This window comes from Acipenser ruthenus, chromosome 7 (genome assembly GCF_902713425.1).
Source record: "Acipenser ruthenus chromosome 7, fAciRut3.2 maternal haplotype, whole genome shotgun sequence".
NCBI classification, from domain to species: domain Eukaryota; kingdom Metazoa; phylum Chordata; class Actinopteri; order Acipenseriformes; family Acipenseridae; genus Acipenser; species Acipenser ruthenus.
Window position 1 is genome coordinate 40,171,916 of NC_081195.1, and position 19,700 is coordinate 40,191,615.

Sequence of the window (19,700 nt, forward strand, 5' to 3'; positions counted from 1 at the left end):
TAGTTGTTGTAGCAGTATTTGAGTTGTCACACTTTTAATAAAGAAATCAAGGTTGAAAAGTGATTGATTGAAAAGTGATTGTTTGCTAAATTAAAAGTATATATATATATATATATATATATATATATATATATATATATATATATATATATATATATATATATATATATATATACACATTTCCATGCGCACACATCTGTAAACTTGACAAATGGCATGATAACTGCCTTTATACAGATGTGTTTCTGACATATTTGTATTTTTTAGTTTGAATTGCACATCAATAGCTTAGTCATTGGTGTTACAAGATTTAGTCCAGATTCTACTTTCATGATAGGTGCTTAAACTGACAGGTCAAATACTACTACTATGACTACGACTACTACGACTACTACTCATAAGATCAATTTGAATAGACCATGCTTCTAAAACCTCCAGTACAACAAGTGTAATACTTTACAGGTGCTTATCCTGTTCAGAATTTCAGCTCAGCAAGTGACTTGATTGAAATGTCTCTTCACCTAAGAGGCATTGAGTAGAATAATTCTTAAATGACGTCATATTCACTAAGATTTTCTTAAAGTTGGGAAGTGAGAGGGGGTGGAGTGTCTTAATGACATCACACTGCTCCCAATATACTGAGGGGATTGAATACACTTCTCCCTATTCTACACCTAGGCACAAAGAGAGTGACCAAGGAAGCAGTTAACATTTTTTGCTTCCTTTCTGATCTTTTCCATATGGACTTGATCATTATCTAAACTTGCAAAAACTTGGAGTTTACAATATGAGAACTCAGCTTATTTGTTTAGTGCTCCTCCTTTTGTCTTATGATGGGGTGTGCTCAGGTAAGTATTACTGAATTACAATATTTATTGGAAGATGAAAAGGTTAATCATTATTGAGAAATTATAGTTTTTCTTTCATGTATTCTGGTTTATTGATTTTTTTAGATTGCTGTGCTTCTACCATTTCACTGTATCTTGTGCACCTGTTACTTTTCATTTCAATTTTTCATCCTCAACAGAGTTATATATTTGGTCAGAACATATCTATGTCACCTCTTCAGTTGTCTTGAATGTTTTACCAAAGATATTATAGATAGAAAAAAATAGCATTTTAATGAATCAACAACACATCTGTATAACCTGAACTGTGTTCTTGCAAAATAAATAATTGATCAGGTTTTTTTTTTTTTAATGAAATATTACACATTTTAAAACTGTGACAAAATTTGTTTTAAAATGCATGGCATGAATTTATTAATTATTGCATATTTTTATTTTCTTCTGGTACCTTGATAATAGTGTCTTTTATTCATTTTTTCCCATGCATGTAATGTACTTCAGGTGTTCATTCAGCCAGTGCTGTAATACTATATTCTTGCTTTAAGTACATGCTGTGCTGTAATACTACTGTTTTATAACCACATTTCTAGTGCCAAGACAAGCAAGATATGATTCAGACTTTTGCTAAAAGCAGGAGATGATACATGGTCACAGAGTTAGTTTGCGGTCTGGGTGACAGTTTTGTAAGCCATAATAAGAACGATAATGATTGATACAAACATGATTTACATTTATTCTTGATTAAGTATAATTTTAGCTTCTTTAAATTTTGTGTTTATTATTTAAATGAATCAATATAATGCTATAGTATATTAGGTGAGAGCTCACAGTATATGACAGGGCACAGTATGTAGGGCAGCAGTGTGGAGTAGTGGTTAGGGCTCTGGACTCTTGACTGGAGGGTCGTGGGTTCAGTCCCCACTGCTGCTGTACTCTTGCGCAAGGTACTTTACCTAGATTGCTCCAGTAAAAACCCAACTGTATAAATGGATAATTGTATGTAAAAATAGTATGATATCTTGTAACAATTGTAAGTTGCCCTGGATAAGGGCATCTGCTAAGAAATAAATAATAATAATAATAATAATAATAATAATGACAGAGTTCCCTCCATCACTACTAATGATTCCCCACCAAACTAGATTTTGGACTCTGCTTGCAACTTGAGTGGGGATATATCAAACAAACGTACTGTAGCTAAGTATAAACTCTTACAGGGATACACTATTCCAACAGTGAAAGTTTCATTTTAGTTTTTAATAGCTTAACTGAGCAAAACATGTCGAGAAGAACATTTGTGCATGCCAAAGTAACTAATTAGTCCAATTGACAGTTACTTTACAATAACTATGTTAAATGGATATACAAAGCTATAGTAACAAAGCCCAGTGTTATTTAATACATCATTTTATCATATGCTATGCTGGATCTTTTGAGGGTTATTCCCAGTTGACTGTCAATGTCACATATGCATCTTGTTTTAAGAACTTTCAGAACTAAATTCCCTCTGGCACACTTTTGTTGCATAAGGAATTGTTTATTTTCAATAATTTGGTAGTGGCGTGGCTTCAGTCTAGCATAGTGATCTCATCACCAATAATCTTCTATATATAGAGTCTTGTGCCTCTTGCAGAATTTAAACTGAAGTGCATGAGTGAAAGAGCATTCAGACATTAAAGCTCCTGATTGTGAAATTATCTTTCCACTTTTATGTTTGTTGTGGCTAAGGTGCTTGCATTCCCCTCAGATATGCACTATACATGCTTTATCTTACAGTAAAGTGCTTGGTTTTCTTGATCCCAGATGGCTTTCAAAGAGAAAGACATGAATGTTGATGTAGGCATAGTATCAAGTGGTTGCAAACAGTACTCAAAAATATTAATGCATAGAGGGGTTAGGCACCAGTTAATATATATTTTGGCACCAGTTAATATATATTTTGAGGACAAAACAACAGTTTATGTTAAATATAATATACAAGTTTCATTATGTATATGATGTGACTGTCACTTTTATTACTTTCAAAATACTATACAGAAGCTGCCATTTGGCCTAAATTGCTCTAAAAGCAAATGTAATGAATGCCACCACTTGACTGTTGGATATTTGATCTAGTGTATTGAAATACATGAAACACCAGGACCAGGACTAGTATAGTACGTAAGTCATTTTGAGTCATTTTGATATATAGTATTATGCCCTACTAATAAAAAGCACTGTCTTGTCAATGAGAATGCAGATTTTGTTTTACTTATTTTTGTTCTGTAGTTTATAGCACAATAATTCTGTAGAAAAAAACATGTATATTAAGCAGTATGCCCTTATTTAAATGTCAAACATGTGCTCAAAGATTAGTCTTGTTCACTTAAAATTGTATTTAAATAATAACAAGAAAATTGATTTTGGTTATAAATCATAGATCCTTTTTGTCAACAATTTACATCATGAAATTGCCTGATTTTGATTAATGCATTTTTATTCACTCAAACTAGAGAGCCCTGATTTGTCTAGGGGTCACTTCATTTTATTTTTTCTACAACACTCCTGGTTATTTGACATTGGTTGCCTTAGGTACTATGTGTACTATAAATCCAGTCAAATAATGTAATTTCCTTGAAGCTTACATTGTTAAACTGACTTTGATTGATTTATTTGTCTGTTGTTATATAGCTTAAACATAAATAATGTACACCATCAGAGTGTATATGAATAAATACACTTGATTGTGTTAAATATCAATATTAATAACACTTGAACCAGTAGTCTTCTGAAGTCTTTTAAAAATAAACAGTTTTTGGTTGCATCTATATTGTTTTCCTCACCTGAATGCTAAACACAAATTCATTTTGTTTCCACTTGGACAATTATTGATCTTGTGGGTATGGGCTCCCATAGTGAGAAGGCTCTGTCACATTCTGTGAACCCGACTCAAGCAAGCCGCTGTCCATTCCTTGCCAGGCCAGACCAGACCCACCATGACTCCAATTATGAACTGGTTGCAGTCACTGCTAATAATTCCCCTGAATGCTAAAATGATTCATAGGACACAAAACTAGGACCTGGGAATTTTTTGACCCATTACCAATGGCCCTGAATGTTTAGGATTCAGATTTGGAATTTGGGTGAATCCTGGACACCCCCCGGTGAAGGCCATATAACAAATTTGCCAATGTACATTTTCACAATAATTTAACATACCATGATTGTGGCATGCTTATGTTCTGCATGCTTATGTTTTTCTATGGTTAACCATGTGTTGTTTTATTTTTAGCTTGGTTGTCTGTGCACTACATTCACCATTCACTTGACTATACTTTTCTATAACTTGACCAAGGTATAGCATAGTAATGAGTGTTCACAAACATGGTTTAGCAAAAATAATGTTCAGGTTCTGCCTTGAATAACAATTAGGGACCTTCCTCTGAATGATGAGTCCCTATCATGAATTGGAATCAAAGCCCCTAACACATGAAAAATAAATGTCAGGGAATCCTGTATAAATTGTACCTTCACTTTCATTTTGCCCTGCAGCAGTGCTTTTTGACATACTACTGAGATGCGTTTAGGAACACTGAGTCCTGCATTGATATGATTCAGTAAAATCACAAAAATGGTATTAAAAATGAAGAGTACTTCAGGTAATAATATCAAATTACAAACAAGAAGAAAAGAAAGTTCTTGGAACAAAAAAGGAATCAAAAGACGAACATGTATCCACCAGCAAAATCTTTTCACTTCAATTTCAAAGAGTATGTTGTCCTGGCACTAAAGATAAACACGTTTCAAAGAGGAAGTGTTTCTTATTGCATCAGAGTCATTAGGTGGAATGCTAAACATAAAGAAAGCAATTGTACTTCTAGGAAAATATATCAATCTTGCCCTCCATATGGTTCAGATGGAAAATTATTATTATAAATGCCATCACTTCATTATTTTGATCATTTATATAATTGTCGTTTATAATGTTTGCCTACCATAACCCTATGTAAACAATAGCCACCTGTTTTAATTTTATATTGACCCTGAAAACTGATGTTATATAAGTATTTGTGCATTGCATGCCATGCGTTTCTGAATAGGGAGGTTGCATGCTATACAGATAAGCATACTGTATGTATGTGTTTGACATTTGAAAGTCACATATTGACATATGTATTAAATATTTATGTGTGTTCAGCTAGTGTACACATGTTTTTTTTAGATTTTGTGGGCATATTTTGATCCTTGAATCTGAGGTTAAAAAACTGGCATCTCAAAGGAATGTTATTTTTTTTAATGTTATTATTATTATTATTGTTGTTATTATTATTGTTGTTGTTGTTGTTGTTGTTTTAGTGCCCAAAGCCACTTGCTCATCTCTAGTATGAACATATTTTATTTTGCCATTCCTGCCAGTAGATTGGTATTGGGAGTGCTTTTAATATGGTTGTCTTTGTTCCATTGTAGATCCTGATCAGGAAATGAAAGCATTAGAAGTCGATTTATTGAAAAGCCTCTACACTTCAAAGGTATGTAGCATAACATCCCAGATGAAGACCCTACCTACGCTGAATACAAAGTGAGCTCACATACATCAACCTTTTTTTTTTCATCTGATCTCAAAATAAACTTGTCCCTACCAAGAAGGGTCCATGGGTTTAACAATTAAACATAAATATGCTCTCAAAAAATAAAATAAACATTAAAACATGTTCATAGTCTGTCTAATTGACAATTATTCACAATAAGCAATTATTCCTTCTATTGTGAACCTTTAAATTGACATTTTCAACAGAATATGTGTGCCAGGTTCTTTTTTTAAATTTGATTAAAATCATTTATTTATAGTTGACCTTGCCTCTTGAGCCATAAAATTACTTTTCTCAAATCTGTGGTTTTATGAATAACTGAAGGTACTAAACGTCGATTTAGTAGCAATACTATATACTGTATATATGTGTGTGTGTGTGTGTGTGTGTGTGTGTGCGCGCTTAATATGCAAATAATGTGTGAAGTAATTTTTCACATGGCAGTGCACATACTGCATTTCCAATTCCGCAGAATCAATATGGGTCAGAATAATAGATGGAAATTCAAAGGGCATAATAATAGGGGCATGCTAAGACCACCTGTGACAGAGAAAGAATGAATCTTGTTTATAAATCTCCCTCCCAACCTGTGAGGGCACTGTATAAAGGGACAGTGTGCCCCGGACTGGATGGTTTGGCAATTCATTCCAGGGAAAGGTGAAAGTCGGCCATCTAGAAAGGGGGCACAGCCACAGTACCCCAAGTCATCGCCACAGATGGGAGGTGATGTGGCAATCGCGGGTTGGAGGAAAAGCGATTGCACTCGCTAACCAAGGGGGCGTCTACCTCAATGCAGCAGATGTTTCCCAACAACGGTACAACCAAGCTCACGTTCGTACAAGAATCCTTGTGGAATGCATGTTTGGTGTGTGGAAGAGTCGCTTCCAGTGTCTACGAAAGACACTTCGCTTTCATCCAAGGAAGTGCTGTATTGTTATCATTGCCACAGCTGTGGAACAGAGGTTCCCCCATTGGAAGGTGGCACTGCTAAACATGTGCAGGCTTCTAAATAACTTGAATAGCAGAGGGGAAGATGCATGGAGCAATGATGCAGAATGGGTCATCTCAAGGGAACACTTCCAGATAGCTTCAGTTTGGAGGCATTAGAGGCAGCTTATCAACTCATAAAGATCTGTAACAGTAGAACATTACAGGGTTTTACACCAAAATGCCAAAAGCACAATCTTTGTGAAAGGGGAATACAACTGTTGCAAACATGTTACAAGATACATAACAAACAACATACTTTTGGGTCCTTAAATTAACATTTAAAGTAATGTCTTACTTGTTTTGTAACAATTTAGTTTTGCATATATATATAACAGAAAATCAATTGTTGTTTTTCTTTTGTTTTCTCCCTAATGTATCACAAACCCCAGAACATAAAAGACCACCTTAACATTTGTATTGCTTTCTATAACACATAATCCAGTCTTTATATAAAACTTTATATAGCCTAGAACTAGTTATTTGTACACTAAATTATACAAATTGTATATTATTATTTACATGGATTTGAAAAGTATTAATGTTTATATGTTTTTGTTCTTCGTTTCTAGTTACTTCAGAAAACCCAAGACAAGGATCAAGACCATTTAAACTATAAGAACGAGGAGATACTAAAGAGAAAATCACCTTACATTCTGAAAAGACAGTTGCATATTAACAAATCCAGAAGACCATACATTTTGAAGAGAAATACATTCTACTGACCTGATACCTTGTGGAAAGACATTATACATGTTGTGAATATGTGGCTGTAGTTATTGTACACTTGGTATTTATTGCTTATTTTGTGTTTTCTGGAACAATGGTATAAACTGTGTATCTTTCATTATAAAACATTGATTTTGTAAATAAACTTGACAGCATTATCCAATCCACTTAAGGTCTGTTGTTGACACATCTAAATCATTCATCCTGTTTCTTGACCTAAGATATGAAATGTATAAGAATAATACAATGTCATTCATTATCAAACCTTTCACATTTTGAAATCATGGTTAAAGTCCTGTAAATACAAATAGTTGCATGCATGCATCTACAACTATACATATTGTCAAAGAATAAATTAACTTTTGTTGGTATGAGTCCACGATCTGAACAATGTATTGCATTCTGAAATGATACTGGCTAAAACCCATGGACAGCTTTGCAGATTTCTCAGCCAAATCTTCTTGAGAATGTATTTCATCTCTTGTAATCTATTTTCCTATTTTCTTTTGTATTCATCAAAACCATAAAGCAGGTGTGGAAAATCACATTCTGGTAAGGACAGGAAATTCCCTAGCTCACTTTTTTAACTAGCCAAGAAAACAAAACACTAGATAATGATGAATGTATAAATTGCTGTTTGAAAACACGGTACAATTTTTAGGGTCCTCATTAAAAAAGGATGATGCTAATGTGTTGACTTTGCATCAATCTTTAATAAACATTTTATACACAGTGCACCAAGCATCCTATAGACATTTTGAAATGTATTGGGAATAATTTGATAAACTTTCAATTTTGTGCAAATACTTTAACCTTTCACGTACTGTGCAAATATGAGGACCCTTGGTATGTGCATTGTAAATGGGAAATATACCATACGCTCAAAATAGCACCCAGTCTCGACTGTCCGCCCTTATTCATATTTTACTGGAAAAGGTTTAATGATCTCCCATGCCCTACAAACAGCCCCCCCCCCCATTTTTCTCCCAATTTGGAATGCCCAATCACTTTTCTCATCACCACAGCAATTTCCCACATGGCTCTGCCCCTGAAGATTCAGTGGTTGTCCTCTGATCCCACAACCAAGCCAGCTTCCTTTTTCACCCAGGAACTCTAGAGTGGATGTCAGCAAGCTACCGACCTCTGGAGGACAAAGGTCAGCCCTGCAGGTATCTGCTCTGAGCTCACTGGGCACCTGTCCAGCAGGGTTCACTGCAGAGTGATGAGTATTTACCTCCCTAACCCATGGGAGCACCTGGGCCAATGCGACACTCCCTTCGGAGTCCCCAGCGAAGACCGGCCTACTCTGCTCAGCCAGGACGCAAACCTGCACTGTATGACTCACCTTGCGCACCACGCAGCTACGCTTCTACCAGGTGAGCCACTCGGGGACCCCACTAATTAAGTATTCTGGACATTTTCAAAATGGCCTCTCTAGTGCACTGGGGTTTGAGATCTGTCCTCTAATAACTGCAGGAAGAGTGATAAAAAAACAAAAAAAACATAACAACAAGTGCTCTGGCTTTTCTGTTCCGTACCACATCATGGATTGTTATAGCTGTGTTACCTGATTGACAATGTGGGCAATAATCCTTTAAAGTTATAAGTGTAAAAAGTTGTCAGGATGGTAACAATGCTAATAAAATTACAGGTATGTTATTTAAACAGTTGTAGCAACATGTGGGTGTGTGTACCGCTATATTTTTCATACATACAGCTGTTTTAATAACATAGAGAACTTCATACAATAAGGTATCAAGTACACTGTTCTGTTGTGTTATACAAGCGATTGAGAGAGAACACGTGTAAACCTGACTGCATGTGTTGTATGCATTACTTATTTAAGTGCAATCTTGTATTTCAACTCAACTTATGCGGGAGTGTATATGACAGAAATATCAATGACAATTTGTTAGTTCAACGACACTACTGTCAGGGAAATTACTCTCTTTTAAAAAGCTGCAATAAACTTGGCATGATGAAAAGGTTTGCTAATATTGTATTTTAAATCTATTTCTATATCTAGATTTATGCCATATTTGTTGGTATTGAGATTAAATGTGAAACAGGACAAAGCATTTAACTTTAGGAATGTGGAGATCAGGATTCAACCACTGTAACAGATTTGAATTAATTATTTGACAAATACTGTACTCTGCTCTTGTAGGAGATACTTGCAACCATTCCTCTTCATGATTTCCATACTTCTGAAAAAAGGACACCAATTCCAAGATGCTACTGTAAAAAAATATATTTTTGTGAATTTTTATAGGAAGAGAGTCAACTACAGCCAAAAACCCTGGTATTGGAGGAGCATCCCACTGAAAAATGCTTGGCCCTTAAAGGTTTAAGCAGTGCTGCTTGTGAGCGTGGGTCAATATTTAAAAAATAAAATATCGATTCCGCCGATCAGCCTCACTCCATTCTACCCTGATGCATAGTCACATGTGTTAGATGACCACTGAAACTTTTGGATCCTGAACCCAGCACCCTTGAAAGGGGTGCAAATCGTTTTGCCATGACTACGGTGAATGCCTCCATGTAATTGGTTTAGGGGTGGGGTGGGACTTTTATTTTTAACTATGAGGATGATTACCTTGCGTCCGCCATTACAGCCGAGTTCAAAGGGGTACTCACACGTTTGAAACGTCTGTATCTCCCCTTCTACATGCCCTAAAGTGCTGATCTATAACTCATCCGAAAGCTAAGAATTGGGAAAAATTAATAGCTTTTTTTTTTATTTTTTTAGGTTTCTCTGGACGGAAGTGGAAATAACGTAAACGAGTTGCATGCATCTGATGCCTAAATAACTTGGGTGTAACTTAAATATTTTAATTATTATTAGTGTACTTTCCCTATATTTTCTTCATTTCCTTGTGTGTAAAAGGACAGATAATTATTTAGATGTAGTTATTACTTTTATTATCATTTAGCTATTTTTTATTGGTAGTACTTTTTTTTTGTAGCATACTGTACTATCAAGTTTTTTTTCTTTTTTAATAATAATAATAATAATAATAATAATAATAATAAACATACTCAGCATCTTGTGTGATATATACTGTATATGTATATATATATATATATATATATATATATATATATATATATATATATATATATACAGCTCTTTATTGTAAAATACATGCATTACGAAACCCTGTGTAGCTGCAACTATACAAGCAATTTCAATTCTGATTTCTGATTTGAAATCCTTGTAAAATTGCGCAGTTCCTATATACTCCATTTTTTTCTACATTGTTTAGAAAAAATAGTACGTGTGTGTTTTACAAATATGATTTATTATACAATTTTTTATATTTTTTGGGTGGCGTGGCTTATATGTGAAAAAATATAACACATCCCACAACCAAACATATTATATCACTGGAAAGGTCTACTTAATGCCTTTCTGTTGATATATTGGGTTTTCTGATTTACGGTTACCAAACTACAAGCGCTAACACAAAGTTGTCATATATTCATGCCCAAGGGTTAAATTGAACTCACTTCTTTCTTTAAATGAGAGACTTCACTGTGAGTCTGTTGTTGAACTAGTTAAACTGTATACCAGTTTTCTAAGTCTTTTTAGTTTATTTATTACTTTAAAAACCTACACTAGTAAAACACACATATTTATTTGTTTAGATTGTGTTATTCTTTTTTTGCTCAGCACAGCAATTCTCTCCAGAAAGTTGGCTACCTTTTTTCTCATCAGACTGGAATGTGCTAACAAGGCTTGACACTTGATTCAAAGAGTTGCTTTCATCTGATAAGAGTCTGCCAGGAGCAGGTCAGCTCGACCTCTTCAACAGGCTCCTTTACATACAAGCTGCACACAAAAGCTGCCTACAATATTTCCTACTTGGTATACAGATCTAAAAAAAAATGAGTACAGACAATATTAATATCATTATTGACAAAGAGTATATCATATTATTTCAATCAATACATGTTAGTTTAAAGCATCCAATTCATGTCTAACAAATCGGCGCGTTCCCAGCAGGATTCGAACTCTGCACTAGCCTCAGCTTGGATGGGTTCTGCAAACACCACAACAGGCCCTTTTCATCCAACGCTTTACATCACAGGTGTGGGCAACCATTGTCTTCACTTGATACCTGCAAGACACTTGTACACATTTGGCAGGAACTCCCTCTTCACACTCTGGCTTACCCAAATGAGCCCATGTCACTTGATGACCACTGTCACAACCCACACATTCAATTCACTTTACATTTACATTCAAACAGCATTCGACAGTGTCTGACTAAGTGACTACAGGCTGGACAAGGTTTGGACCTGGTCAGTGGTGATATATGAGGCACCCTGGTGCTAGATTCTAGCTCCAAATTTACACCCCTAACCCTTGACATCCCAATTGTTTGAACTGTTGGAGGAGGAGGTGGCGCTAGACAGCAACTTGGATGATGACCCCTAATTTTGGTGCGTACCAAACCATTTTGCTGGTACTCATGTGACAACCTAATGATAAAAGTTATGTGAACCCCTCATTATATAATATTGTTCCTGTTTATACAGGGACTGGACAGAAAATACTACCATTTGGATGCAAGGACCATCTTGGGCTGGCAGGAGTATTTGTGTTAATAGATCTGGAGGGATACAGGACCATACCCTTAGTGATTACTACCAGCAGTCTTGTGCATATTGTCTGAAACTGATTTGTAAAATGTATATGGATTTTACAATGTAAATGTTTTATGTGCATGCCACTTATAATTATGAACTTATTGGACAGCTTATTGTGCACTGCACTAAGTAATACAACCATTTTTGTTCTCATCTTCTCCATTTTTAAAAATACATTAACAATTCTAGTTGGATATGCTGGACCACATTCACAAAACCTTTACCACTGTGTTAAGTAAACACCTGCTTTTGTTCTAAAATGAAAACAAAAGTTTGATGTGAAAAAGCTCTAAATAAATAACTTGGTGAGTTTAATTTCGGATCTCCACATGCATCTTTTTGTTTCAGTCAGGACAACTCTCACCATTTAAAAACATTTCTATTTGAAAACAAAAACAGTTGTCATAAGCGTGTATCACAGTATTTCAACTTTTAGGTTATGATGCTTGGCCTCATTTTTCAGACAATCAGTGCTGCCTCAACATTCTGATTAACCCTAAAGTCGATGCTGACAGATAGGCAAGGGGGCAGTTCGGCTACCAGCCTCCCCACCAAAAATGCAGTCGATGTTGGGGAGGAGGAGGAGGAGGTAAACCTGAAACATAGCATAGATTGATTGGAAGTTAGCAGACAATATCAGCTTGGTTTGGTGATGGTTGCATGGATTTTCCTCTCAAGCAAATGATATTAGCTGCAGGTGTATTTAGAGTGTCCTGCCTCAAACATTACCAGGTTTAAGCTCCACTTAACAGGGGAGCACAATTCTAGTCCTCAGAGTCCAGAGCCCTCTCCACCTATACCCTAAATTACATTTTTGAACCTATTTAACCTCCTTCTGGGTCTTAATTAGTTAATTGTTTAATGGTACCTATACAACTAATTCATGTTTTTCAGTTACCTAGTGCATTAGTACTGTGTTTGACAAAATATGATTATATATATATATATATATATATATATATATATATATATATATATATATATATATATATATATATATATTATTGACATGCCATTATGTGACTTTCTACCTTCTCTTGTGTTACTAACCTCTTAAATACATTTTTTTTCAGGCTGCTCAATTCAAATGAACTTTGCCTGGAGATTACTACTTCCAGATTGACCTTATGTTGCATTAAATTCCCCAGAGGGAGTACAACCTATGGCTATGGTACCCCTTCCTAAACTGTTTTTATTCTGAGTTCACTGAGTCAGAAGATCAGGACCACATGATCGTATCAAATTCCTCCGCACAACTAGTGTTGGTCACAATTCTCAGTTTTGGTTAATATCATCTGTCAACCACCATCCAGTCAATTTACTTGTTAAATCATTTCTATTGCTTAACTCTTTTAGGACAGATATCCCTAGATTGCATCAACCACCAATTCAGGGATTACACCTAAACATAAGAGGGTGATGCAACCTCAAGCCTAGCAAGCATGACAAAGAACTTGACATTCGATATTGCTGTATCACAGACAGGCTAATGTTTGATTTAAATGGATATTTTCATTTTATTTATTTATTTATTTATTGATTATGCTGAACATCCAGCATTCTCCAAAACACTGAATTCAAAAAAGAAAAAGACTTATTGCTGCATGGTATGACAAATTGTTTTAGTATAACATTTTATTGGCAAAACAGATCACGAATTCCATTTGTGAAACAAAGTGCAAAACATTTAACTTTGTTTTTCATTTTTTTACAAAACTCTGGGGTAGACACATCAATACATTTACAGTCAACATTTGTGCCAGAGAAATAACTGACTAATTGAATACAGATTTCTTTACAAAATAATCAATGTAAACTGGAAACAGAATTAAATGTAAGCAAAAAAGATACTATTACTGCACTAAAAGTTACAATGAAGCCTTATGTAAACACCAATTTAAGAGAATTCTTGTATCAACATGGTTTACTTTTGTAGAATTTTGAATTTGTAACTAGAAGGACAGTTGCTGGCCTATTCAATTGATCTAAAAAAATGCTGTACAAAATTAGATCTAATAGGGCCCTTAGTGTACTTTTTAGAGGAAAATGTGAGGGCCAGGGTTTCATTTTTATCAATCTGCCGTTGTCTATATCATTTGAAAATACTCCTATGTGTTAGACATAGACTTTGGCACGAAAATATCTTCTGAACAGATGTTAGTTTAAAAACATGTCAACCTGCAGTCTCTGCATGGTTTAATCATCTGCTGTAGTACCTTTTGTTAACATACTGTATGCCGGAGTTCAAGTTCCAGGGTTGGAATTTAACTTGATCAAATTAACCTTTTTTTTTAGTGTGGTAGCTTAAAAAGCTGTGTTCTTCCATGATCAGGAATGTGCCTGCCACTAATGATTGGGTACCCCACCCACATGCTAAAGAAGAGATGGAAATTATAGAGGCTGACTTACACAGATCTTGTAGCATTACAGTCGTTGTTGCTGGGAGCCAGCCTTAGTTAGGGAAACTGTATGATATGATATGGTAAACAATACAATAACCACAAGTCCTAAATAAGTTACAAGTTTGCTTGTATGCTCAAACAGCATATTACAGAGTTGCTTTGGGTTACATATTTTGTATAACGCATATCTCTAATATAATACCCAAACAAAAACACCATAGAATGCCATATAGAATACCAATACCCAAACATACTTTGCACCTCATATAACATGCAACCTGATTATAAGTTTATCATTATTCATTAAAACATATTTTTAGAGAACAATGAGATTGTTGTTTTCTTCTTTCTAGTTTTTAACATTCAACTGTTATATAAAATATGGTGAAAATCTTTGCATTCACGTTGAAATAGAGCCCATGTGTTAACTGAACATATTCACTGTCTGCAAAAGCACTGTCTTTCAAAAGCTAGTGCCTAATAAGATAATAAATTAAAGTTAAACAAGGTACAAATGAAATACACAGACAATAACAGCCATTTACACATTATTATTAGATAAGGATACATTTAGAATAATATTTTACTTAACCAATCTCTTTTGAGATAACAGGATTCTTTTTAATCAATTCATAAATATTTGTATGCCAAAATACTGGGATGATAAAGCACAAATTGAGATTTATATAAAATGTCCTAGTCATTTACACACATTTGTTAATAATTAGATATGTAGTAATATTTATTTGTATTTCTAGTGTGGAATTTATCTGTTAAAATATGATACTGATTCACCTTCAAATGGAAATGGTAAAAATGACAGTAATACATCATGCTATCAAAATCACTTTAAATCACAAACTGTCTTCAATAGTCGTATCCAAGTTATGGCTACTATTATTATTATTATTATTATTTTTATTATTATTATTATTATTATTATTATTATTATTATTATTACTATTATTATACATGGTGGACAATAATTTTCCTATAACCTTCAGTGTTTTACACTCGTATTATACACAGGGGTGGCACGAGACCCGTGTATAATAAGATATTTAAAAACAAACTCTACCACCATAACATGAACAGAACTAAACCGTCAATATCAAAACAAATAACTGTGTCCTACAATTAAAAGTTTTATCAGCAGAAGACATGGAGAAATGTATAGAAAAGACCAGAAAAATGCAAGTACTCAAAACAATAAGCGACATACATTTAGTAAGAAATTACCTCAGGCACATGCCCACTGTTTGATGTCAGAAAGTAGAGGCTCTTGCATGACCAGGAAATCATCCAACTCCATCCTCTGAAAAAACCAAGTGAATTTGCTACTCCGATTCTTAATAATAATGCATGTGGTTTACCCGCCCACCTTCCCCAAAAGATGTTAATAAAAAGACTAGTTTAAAATGAATTGTTAAAAAATAAACTTGTTTTCTGTTTTTAGAATTCTATTTTCCAATGTTATTCTGAATAGGCCTACTACTTCATTTGTTAATATTAAACACTGCTAGTAATACAATTTATATAATAAAAACATGTATTATAACTAGGCTTGCTACTATTCAATTTTAATTTTTTTGGCAAATCAAAGATTAATATCGACGTTTATTTTTGAAAGAATTGACAGGGTTTTTTATCTTTATTTTTCAATTCAAGCAGAAAATGGGTGAAATCGACCTTTATGCTTTTAAAAAACTGACTATTTATGACATTGCAAAACCCCTTTATTACTCAACAAGAAACATTCTAATAGAACAACGTTCTAATTGAAATGATGTTTGGTCACAGCTGAGCTATAACTTCTATAGATAAAGATTCTACACAATTAAAACAATTGTCTCAAATAAATCGTAGAAAACTCAGCATATAAACGTGTATTACACATACTATTAAAGCATAAATTTACTAGTAAAAATAATATGCACAGAACAAAACAGATAGTTGAACAGAACTAACTTGCACTTAATACTTGTCTGAGCTTCCCCGTTCTCCTGCTTCAGCACAGCTGGACTCAGATACTGTTTCCACGACACCTCCCTCCGCGAGTAGCATTGAGCGGAATTGCATCAAAACACAGAGCATGCATTAAATCATGAGGGAAACCAGCACCAGATTCTCGTTTTTTCCTGCATTTTCACCAGCAAACTTCCATTGTACTTTGCGACTTTGTATTCCATTGTACAATTCTGGGCTCATATTTTTATGACCTTGTGACTGCATGTGTTCAACCATTCTGTTTGCCTTCTCTGTGAATTCTGCTTTGCACAGTTTACATACCAGGGTATTTTCTTCATCTCCTGTCCCACGATTCTTTACAGTTTTCACTTCAGTCAGGGTATTCTGCACAATACTCATTTAGTGTTTTCCTCTTGCACCACATTTTTCAATCTAACACGTAACTGCCAGTGTATATATAGCAAGAGCTTACCCACACCTTACCCGCTAATTTCAAAGTCGACGCATTGAATGACAGGAACTGTAGCTGGCAAATGAAGGTGCACAATCGGTGCCGGTCTTGATGATTGACAGGCATTTAAACGAATGAGAACATTCTAGTGCTGCTTCAGTCAATGAGATCTCTCAGAACAGGGTGAAATGACAGTGACAGTGAAACTACAGTATTAACGGACCACTGAGATGACTGACAGCGACCCCCAGGCATTCAGAGCGGAACGGAGACGGGACAGACAGCAAGTATAAAAACTACACAAACTAGAGATGATTTCTAAATGATTATTTTTGGCAAAATAATGAAAAATAGCAAGTGGTTTTACTGACGTTTATCCTATATAAATCTATTTCAGACAAACTCATATTTTTTGGCAATTCGATGTTTAACAAGCTTTACCGATTAATATTGATAAGTAGTAAGCCTAAGTACAACAAATAATATACACCATAAGCTGTTTATATAAGGCTATAATTGTATCATAGGTTCCTGGTGACATTAATAAATCATGATTTATATGTCACCAGAAACACTCTATAGAATTGCAGCATTATTATGCATAGTTGGGTGTACATTATTCCTGTTATTATTATTATTATTATTATTATTATTAGTATGCCTTTATTAAGAAAATATAATACCATAATAGTTTATTCTTCTCATCATAGCAGTACTATTACTTATTTAATGACACTATAACAAACAGAAACAAGCAGTTAGCCAACAAATTCAAGCAAACAGTGCTGTACAATGTAATGAACTCTCCAGTATCTCATTGAATTTAATCAAATAAAAAAATGCATCAGTATGCTCCACAAAAAGCTGTCTCAATTAGAAAAGCAAACATAACATAATGATGCTTCTGTCCACTGTTTGGACTTGTTTATGGCAACACACAGGATTATTCAAATGACAGAAAGTACAGGAATAATACGACCTATAAGAAATATCTATTTGCGTGGATGCTGGAGCAAAATGAGTTACGCAGCAGTATTTGCACTCATGTACCCCTTGTAGTTAAGGGTCAAAAGGAGTTGTAAATCATCAATCTAAACGTGTGATGATTTTCTTGTTGATTCGACAGATGCCATTTAGTACCAGTGGAATCGATGTACTTCTTAACACGTTGCATGATCAATGCACTGAAAGCAAGCATGATAGTCAGTAAAGTAGTTTGGATGTGGACATAATAACTATAGGCCCACAGTGCCATTTTATGTTGCAATATATTTAGGTATCAAGCATAATATTGGTCCAGGGCTTTATCTGAACATGGTTATGTTCATGTCAATGTGTGTGTGTGTGTGTGTGTGTGTGTGTGTATTCTATGGATGTGCATGTTTATTTGTCACTCAATAGATCAATGTGTTTATTTTTTGAAATGCCATTCAGGTATGTAAACTGGTTTTTAATGACTACCTGATGAGGTATGTAAATATAACATTTGTGTTAACACTCAATGGAAGAATATGCAGTAATAGTTCAAGAAACCTAGTCAAATTCTTAGTTATACTAAGTTTCTTTTAGGTTTACTAAATTGCCATCGATTCTGTTAAACACAATTTGAGTTAACCCAGTCAAAATCAATATGATTCACCAGAGGAAAAAAAAAAAATAGAAAGCATGATAAATATTTCTTATATATTGCCTTGCTGAAATGATTGCTGTCAGTCGTGTGTGCTTATTGATTTGGTGGCTGTGTAGTCCAGAGGCTTATACTTCTTATTATCAGCCACTCTTTTTGACTGGCTGTGACAACAATTCTTACACATTCAATGTCAAATGTAATTTTATGTTCTATTTCCTGGGCTTCAACTTGCCCATTCTTAAATTCTCCTAAGGTTATGTAAGTGGAACATTTCTTGCCTTTTTTGGTCCCAATCACTTTCTCTCCAACTTCTAACACCCCATGATGCAAAATATCATTTTGCCGGTCATCCGTTCCGGTGGTAATTTTTATTTTGGTGATTTTTGTTGATTTATTAAACACAATTATGAAGAAGTCTCCAGTGGAAGGTGATTTGCCCCAGAAGTACTCGTCCACACTACTATAAGCTTTGGTGGTATCATAGTTTTCAAAAACATTGATATTTGTATACAGACTGGCAGGTGGGTTATCAGGAATATCAAAGGAGTCTTCTTCAAAGTCATCATCCTTTAATTTATTTTCAGCTCCTTTGTAAGAAGAATAGTACCCCATATGTTGAAACAGAGATGGCTTGAAACGAATGACATCCTTCTGTGCGAGAAGTCCCCGGAAATGGATGAGAAGCCAGTCGCAAGGCATCTCTTGGTAGAACATCAACAGGAAGCGGGCCAGTCGAGGGAGGTCATTGGAGTGATAAAGTTTTCCAATGTATCCCAGCTTAGAAAACTCTAGTGTCACCCAGTATGATCCTTCTCTTGAGGTAACAACTTTTTTCATGGCAGTTAAAAAGTTTTTTGAGCAACGGACATCATCCTCAAGCATCATGTAGTAATCCGAGAGATTGCTGCAAAAGTTTAAAAGGAAAGCATAGTCTACATTTTGTTTTGATCTAAACCTGACACGATCCTCTGGGTCATTGTAGTTTCTCTTAAGCCCATCTAAAACTGGATAGTAGTCCTCTGGAGCATGGATAACCAGTAGCCTCCCGGCTATAACATGGTGGGCAAACTTTCTTGTGATATCCTGGACTAAGCTTTCACACCAAGCCAAATCAAACTCTGCAAGATGAACAACCACAACAATCTCCTTCAATTCCTCATAGCTGGACTGATCAAAGATAGATTTTATTGTTTCTAGTACATAATTTCCTCTTTTTCTTTTGACAGATGACAATCCTATTGTTAGGTATCCTGCAAAAAAATAAGATAGCGACAGTATAATAAAACAGAAGAATGCATATTGGAACAAAAGCAGATTCTTTTGTTCAAGCCAGGAGCCAGAAAAGTTTGTTTTCATCAGGTGCATGAAGGACATCTACAGACACTTGTGCAATATATTATATGAGTTACAACGGCGAGTGAAGGTGTCTTGTTATAAGCGATGTCAGCGCATACAAATTGGACC

General features: G+C 34.8%; 2 protein-coding genes across 6 annotated transcripts in view; one reads left to right on the forward strand and one right to left on the reverse strand.

Moving 5' to 3' along the window:
* Positions 1 to 687: 687 nt before the first annotated feature.
* On the forward strand, positions 688 to 7,435 carry LOC131737642 (neurotensin/neuromedin N-like). Its single transcript, XM_059027890.1, has 3 exons — positions 688 to 848; positions 5,295 to 5,356; positions 6,976 to 7,435. The coding sequence occupies exons 1-3, from the start codon at positions 788 to 790 to the stop codon at positions 7,126 to 7,128; spliced, it is 276 nt and encodes a 91-aa protein (XP_058883873.1). The 5' UTR covers positions 688 to 787; the 3' UTR covers positions 7,129 to 7,435.
* Positions 7,436 to 14,648: 7,213 nt separating this feature from the next.
* LOC117414479 (alpha-1,3-mannosyl-glycoprotein 4-beta-N-acetylglucosaminyltransferase C-like) overlaps positions 14,649 to 19,700 on the reverse strand; it is a 172,553-nt gene continuing 167,501 nt past the window's right edge. For all 5 annotated transcript variants that reach the window (XM_059026944.1, XM_059026943.1, XM_034024239.3 and 2 more), the window contains one exon: positions 14,649 to 19,486. In XM_059026944.1, coding sequence (XP_058882927.1) covers positions 18,330 to 19,486 — 1,157 coding nt within the window. In that variant the 3' untranslated portion in view covers positions 14,649 to 18,329. The remainder of the gene's footprint in view (positions 19,487 to 19,700) is intronic.